Here is a 7431-nt window from a genome sequence, read left to right on the forward strand (position 1 = left end):
CATGTTCTTTCCAGAGAAGAGAATCTTTCTGAAATCTGTTCGGTCCTCTTGGCCAAATAGATACACCGACATATGTAATTTCCTACTTTTCAGAATGGTCATGGTGGTATTTCAAGTAGAGTCCCAACCCTGGGTGGTAGGGGGAATGCCTCCTGACATGTGCTTATTGCGAAAGCCTGGCCCTGCTGCTTAGGGGGGGATTCTTGTGACTTCATTTTATTCTGTTGGGATGGTTCCCATTTGCAAACTTTAACAATTTTTTTGGCAGTTTGAAGTTTCAGTTTTGGCTTTGATTGTGTCAAGCTTCTCTTATTTTTGTTTGTTTGTTTTGTTAGTTTTAAATTTTTACATTACGTCCTTGGACTCAAAGGTGAGGTTAGATCCAAAAGGTAGTTTATCTATAATCAGGAAACCAATCTTTGTTGATTCTGCGGGTTACATTAAAATGATGCGATATGCAGACTTTCTCCGAGGACAATGGCCAACATGCTATGGCTAGCTTCCCATGATTAGAGCATCTAACACAGCTGACCAGTGTGCAGGACCCAATGTTGACGCTTGCGTAGAAGCGTAAATAGCAGTCAACTGATTAATGACATAATGAGAATTTTTATAGGCACTTCTACTTCTAAAACCAGATTGCTCTCTGAACACTTGAGACAAAGCTTCTCTCACTCTCTGAATTGCCCAGTACACAGGTTCATTTTTCACTATTGATTTTCTCTACTATGCATCTTGAAACCTTCAAGATCTCTTGACCTACTCAAAAAAATCTGTCAGTTTAAAAAGAAGAGTCCTTCAAAAGAACGCTTGAAAAATCAGTAAAGATAACAAAATAGCTCTTCCCCAACTATTAGCAGGGCAGCTTAACTGGACATTTTGATTAGATTTCGAGGAGAGAACAAAACCACGAACATTTACAAGCAGAGGTTTCATATAGTGAAGCTTCTGAGTGTGAATGCTCCTCTTGCAGGCGTCCCCAGGGAGGTGTGATGTTTCATCTAGTGATGGGAAATGGTGAGTTAAGTCAGAGGAATAATCAGAACTGCCTCGGGCAGCAGAGTGAGGCGACAAGAGCAGGAAGAAGCACTGGACGGGCTCAGAGGACCCCTCTGCCCTGCCAGGAGGAGGGATATCCTCTCTGGGCTTGTGTCATTTATCGATAAAAACAAAGGGATTGGACTAAGAGTCTTCCCAATTCTAAAATTCACTGTTTTTATATCCAAGACGACGGGTACATTTTAACAAGGAAACCACATTAAAAGAAAACAATGAAAGCAAAACAAACACTTCTTTCTACTAGAAAAAACTTGAAGAATGTAAAATAAACATAATTTTTTTCTTAAAACCCATCTTAATCTCTCTATATATTCCTCTCCCACCCCCGTTATTATTGAAAAGTAAAAAAAAAGATTGTCTTAAGGATTAAATGCTCCATGTAGCTTTTTAATCATTCCTTTCTTCACCCCTGAAATATTGTCCCATTTACAGAAAACAGTGTCAGAAGCACTTTATTAATGGAAATTCCTTCGGATTTTCCAAGGAATTTCCAAGAAAAACAAAAACATCATTAATATCAGTGACATAAAACAAAAAATATCTAAAACCAAACAAACAAAACCACTTCTATGTACCGAGGACTGACCAAACAGAATTGAAGTGAATGGAGACATTTTCACACGGCACTTGGAGTGTAGATTTATTTGGGTTTAGGAATCTCCTTAAACAAATTACATCAACCTCACTCCATTCCCTTCCTTAATAAAAATTATGACTGGACAAACATCAGGCTCCTAGAATTCTAAAAAGAATAGAAAAGTAAAAATCGATTTCCTAAGGAAATCCCTCTCCTAAACCTTACATAGTTTTGCTGCTTCTGTGAAATCATTCTCTTTGGAGTAACCGGGTAGCATAGTGTTCTGATTTTGTTTTTAAAGTGGATTCATACAAGGGCACTGAATTCAAACTTCAGCTGATGGATGGAGCATGAACTTTTAGGAAAAATAAGTTACTTCTGCCCGAAAAGGAAAATGGCCGGTGCAAGAACGGAAACACTGGAAGTCCGTTTCATGATGTAATTTAAGTCTTACATTACATAGCACACCTTCATGTAAAAAACAACAATGAGAAAACAGAATGGTATGAGCACTCTAAAATCATCTGCAGCACTTTGAAGGGTTAAACCTGTTTAACCCATTCTTAGTCAGAGAATGGCACCAAGGAGTCCAGCTCGCCCGTTCAGCGTGGCTAGTTCTACACCTGCGGGATCTTCAGGTTGTCAGAGCCGTCATGCACTCCATTTCCACCCCCCTCCCACCCGAATGATAGGATCCATTCATAGCTACTCACTACTGCAGGATTTGACCTGAGAAATGCTAGGATTTATTAACTCAGCAGTTGTTTTGAAACATCCCTAAATAATCTTCGCCCTTGGCCAGCAAGGGAACTGCTAGTCTCAAGTTCTCAGAAGCAGCTGGTGAGGTTCTCCGCCAAGTTCTTCAGATGCAGGAAGTTCTCCAGGACAACCTACTTTGACGTGGCATTGACGGGCCTTTAAACCAGGCTTCCTAGATCGAGGAAATGTTATTCCCGATGCTTTCCACCCCGGTGCTGGAGAAATTTTAGTTTTTTTTAGAATCTGGAGGTCATCACTCCTTCTTCTTTCCTTCTAGGAGCTGGCATGGTGGTTAAATTTTTCTAAAACAGTCATATTAATATGTTCAAAAATCCACTGCTGAGTCTCAGATAGGGGGTCACATCTGGCCATGAAAATCTTCTTCTCTGCCGGATTGCAATCCATGCAGCTGTTGCTCACAGGATGGAATAACGTTCTGTCCTGGAGAGATCAGAAAGAAATGACTGACATAATATATGGTGACTGGTTAGAACCCAAAATACACAGAGGGAGCAAAATACCCCCGTTTATATTTCAGTCTATACTCCTGGTGTAAAAAATAGATTATCTCCCCAAATCAAACAAAAGCAGCTTGAGTTGCACATGGAACATGGTTTCCTGGGATCCATCTGCACTAAGTAAGGCCTCCAAGCAGGTTCAATCAGAAGCAAAGAATTCGTTCATTCAGTGATACTTTTAAAAAAAGCAGTCCATCATTTTTTTACTCTGTGGCAGACATTTTGCTTCTTGCTTGGGTTTTGAAGATAGTAAGCATGTGAGGTTGCTTATCAAGTAGTTAATAACCTAGTTATCTGGGGAGAGGCATGTATACAAAAATGACAATTTTATCTATAAACAGAAACACACACACACACACACACACACACACACGTATATACACGCATAAGCCTCTTTCTTCGTTTGAAGAAGGAAAATAATGATCTATGCCTTGTTGCATCGCTCTGAGGAATACTGAGATTTAGTGAAATGCTCGCTGGACATAGACAGTAGCAAGAGCCAGACACACACACACACACACACACACACACACATATATACACGCATACACACAACTAGAACAGTCAGAATTTTTCCTACCCTGTACTGAGCCTCTAACTGGAAGGGGAACTACAAAGAAACAGGAACCAAAATGAGGTAGGTGCTCAGTTGCCTTAATCAGAAAATGAATATGGGGAAGGGGATAAGAGACACACAGGCAGTATCTCAACCTACAAACTCAAATTTGTTAGCACTTGAACTTCAGTCTCTTCTCAATCCCTTTAGTGTCATTCCCGTGGTGCAATTCCCATTGCTTTCTGTAAAATGGAGGAGGCAGTGTTCACTTTAAAAAAAAACGTTGCTAAGTACATGATAAAGATAACAGCCCTCTGAATGAAAGGTACTGGGGGGCACGGGCACACAAGCATAAGAGGCAAGCAAGCTCACTATCTGACTGGCTTTATTAACACACACCCCCTTTTATTGTGCAAGTAGAAAGAGGAAGTTAATTTAAGAGAAAAGGATCCCTTCTTAAGTAGCAATAAAACTTTTGTCTCTTATAACGTCTATGCTAAAAAAGAAAAATGCCAATAACATGTAAAAGCTTCCCCAAATCACTGCTTAAATTCGAGGGTCAAATAATGTTGTCTTATTTACCTCAGGACATGTTTAGAGGCTCTGACTGTATTCTTTCACTGGGGAATATTAGACTTGCAATGCTTTTGGAATCTAAGAGTTTCCCCGGACACCCTGTGTAAACATTGCTGGATTGCTCCTGGATGTTAAGATTCCACCGACCAATATTTGATGTTCTTTTAGGGCCCGGATGTTTGCCTAGTTAGGCACGGTGTGAAGGGAGGAAGAATAAGAAAGGAGAAAGGTAGCTGCCTGCAATTGAGTTTTCGTGTTTCTAGTTTCAATGTAAAGAAAGAGCTGTTCCTAATACAAAGGCGCATTCTTCTGTTCTCTTTACGGGGTTCCTGAGTCTACTGTGGATTTTACTTTCTTACACAAAGAACGCTCCTGAGGCCTCCTTCCCACTCCTACTCCCCCGTTCCCCCCACCCCACCAACTGGGCTGCTGTTTGACTTCAGGGGAGGCTCTGAGGAACTGTCTCCTACTCTGAGTGGAGGGAGAAGATTCTAGGAGGAAGGAGAATGCCCTGGAGCTCACCCCACATCCCTCTCTCTTGGGGTCCATCCTTGCCATCAAGTGGCTATCCCTTCTGATAGCCACTGTTGCTCCCTGGGCAGCAGTGTCCTTCACCCCCTTGCTTTCATCCTTCCCAGCATCTCTCATGCTGTCTCTTTCCAGGTTAGCAGCATGGGGGTAATGTATTTAGATCTGCTTTTCACAGAGCATTTGCAAGCTGTTAAAATGCATGAAAATTAATTCTATGGACCTGCTGAATTATAATTCAGTCCATTCCAGGTATAAGTACTACCTCCCCCAACTATCTGTATTTCTTCCTATTGTCACCTTTATCAATAGCTCAAGTGGGGACCTCCATATGTTCGCAGTTTCTCCCCCAAAACACATATTTCCATAAAAGCTTAAACAAGTACCTGTTTTTATTCTCTTTCCTTTACCGGTTTGTGCACCTCGGCGTGGATGCACAAGCCAAACTAGATTTTTATGAACATTTTATTTTCTCCAACCTTATTTTCTGAACCATAAGGTGATCATATTTTTTCCAAATCTCAAATTGGAACACATGCTCTGACAAATACAGGTATACGCATGGGGCCAGCCAGGCAGGATATGCAAATTCAGCACTACCCTGGAAAATCCAGAATGTGTGTTCTGCGATTGCACTTCATGTTCTCCTGAAAGTTGAATTCCCTAAATCTATGTCTGAGAAACTTCATCAGTAAAATGGGGGGAGGGGGTGTGGATAAGATCAATCTCGAAGGCCTCTCCCAGCCATAAAATTGAATGATGTCCATTTTATGGCAAAGGTCAATCATGACAGAGACAAATGAAGGGACATCACACCAGATACTATCTGCATAAGCAGTGCACCAACAGATTGATTGCTCTCTGGTTACGGACCGAGTTCTGCTCACCCTTGTCTGTGGAGTAGCCAGTAGGTCCTAGAAGTCAAGCTTCTGGAAGCATCTTCAGCCTTCCCCAAGCATGCATTATCCACGTTTGACCTTGGGGGCTACATAGTTGTCATCTTTATGTTTCTACTCAGCTAAGCTTTTTGATTATTAAATGTCTTTACTGATGCTTTTCCCGGCTGGAACTAACTCAGTGGGTTGAGCAATCGTTGGTGACTATGGTCTCTTGCTCTATGACAGCTTTTTACTCCTCTACCCTTCATGGCCTCAGTCATGACAACAGATGGCTGTAACCAAACTGAATACAGTATTTTTTCTTTGGAATAGGTTTCTCAGTGCATTGGCAAGTCTGTCATTCATAACAATCCTCCCTAAAGGGCTTTTTAAAACTGGACTGTTCTTTGCTCAGTCCCAGGGGATGGTCATAGCATATATCTCGCTGTTCAAAATGTAATTGCAACAAACTTCCTCTCCCGTACTCCTTCCAACCTTCCCTGACTGCTTCTTCCTTTGCTTTTATTTGTTTTTGTTTTTGCTAAGGAATTGGAAATTCTTGAGCAGGAAACGAAAAAAGTTCATGTCCAGGTTTATAGACCTGCTCTTCAGAATCAAAGCAGATCAGTCAGTCCACGCTGTGCAAGGGGTGGGTGGGATTTTTCAGGTAGCTCATTTGAGAGGGGCACTTCTTCCGAGCAGGCCTGCGATTTGGTTGGCTTCTGTGTTATACTTGGTGGCATTTGCAGGCCAGCATTAAATTTTATTACATTTCATACTTCCATAGGGTCTGAGCTATGAAAGAATGAGTACACCGTACGAAACATTCCACACTGTGTTCAGATGAATAAAAGAACCAGACACCACAGACGCAAAGGCAATAAAGCAGGTGGGTAAGTTCACAATGCATAGGAAGATGAGTCTGAGACTGAAACTCCCACACTGTGGGAGGGGAAGCAACCTAGTCAAGGGCTGGGATTCTGTTCCACAGGGCATTTGGGTCAAATTCCAGTCATGCCCCTTACTTGTTGTGTGACCTTCGACAGCTATTTAATTCTCTGAACCTTAGCTTCCTCATCTGTAAAGTACAGACATGATATCTATTTCACAAGTTTGTTGGAAGGATAAGAGTTAATATATGTAAACTCGCTGGCACAATACCCTACATGTAATAACTAAGTAATAGTGATTCCATTTTTCCACTTCTCTAATTTATCTTTAGCCAAGGAGCATTCCCTAATTCTAAAATTCAGAATGTACTAACCATCTGGTCTGAGACTAGCTATTCTAGACCTAATTACCATTTCTGAAGCCCTGGCAAAATAAAATTTGCAAACATTAAGACCTGCCTCAACCAGTTATCCAACTTGATATACCAGAACCTTCTGTGTTAAGCAAAAGAACTTATGGAATAAAGGTCATTGACGGTTTTAGAATGAGCTCTTCTGTGTAATTTGGTCAATTTCTATGTGATCTATGCATTTAGGTCCTTTTCTTGAAATACAAGATTATTCAGGTCGGTTGAGTTCAACAAATACTTATTAAGTGCCTCTTATTTTCTGATATGTATTAGGAGATAGGCATAGAAAGATAAGATGTATTCTCCTGACCCAAGAAGTTGGGGAAACCAATAGGTAAACAAGAAATGTTTGAAGTAAAAAAAAAAATCAATAAGATTGTATACTTTGGGGAATAGAATGGATTGGGATATTTCAGACATAGAGAAAAACACGTGAAAAGAGAAATGTGAAATAACATGTACATCTATGCATTCAATTTATTCAACAAAAATTCATTTGAAACCTATTATTTATCAGGTACTGTTTTGGGTGGTTAAATTTATCAATAAACTTAAGAAGACAAATATCCCCTGCCTTCTGAAACTTACATGTTAGAGGGAGGGGTAAAGGGGGGACATTGATGCATTGACAATAAATGATGGGCATAATAGGTAAAACATAAATCCCGTGTGCAAATTTA

At 40.6% G+C, this 7431-nt stretch overlaps 1 protein-coding gene across 1 annotated transcript in view; it reads right to left on the reverse strand.

Annotated features, from left to right (window-relative positions):
* Positions 1-1433: 1433 nt before the first annotated feature.
* The window catches only part of GALNTL6 (polypeptide N-acetylgalactosaminyltransferase-like 6), a 987982-nt gene continuing 981984 nt past the window's right edge, over positions 1434-7431 (reverse strand). Inside the window, exon 13 of the mRNA XM_006770738.2 lies at positions 1434-2836. Coding sequence (XP_006770801.1) covers positions 2669-2836 — 168 coding nt within the window. The 3' untranslated portion in view covers positions 1434-2668. The remainder of the gene's footprint in view (positions 2837-7431) is intronic.

This window comes from Myotis davidii, unplaced genomic scaffold, assembly GCF_000327345.1.
Source record: "Myotis davidii unplaced genomic scaffold, ASM32734v1 scaffold404, whole genome shotgun sequence".
Classification (NCBI taxonomy): domain Eukaryota; kingdom Metazoa; phylum Chordata; class Mammalia; order Chiroptera; family Vespertilionidae; genus Myotis; species Myotis davidii.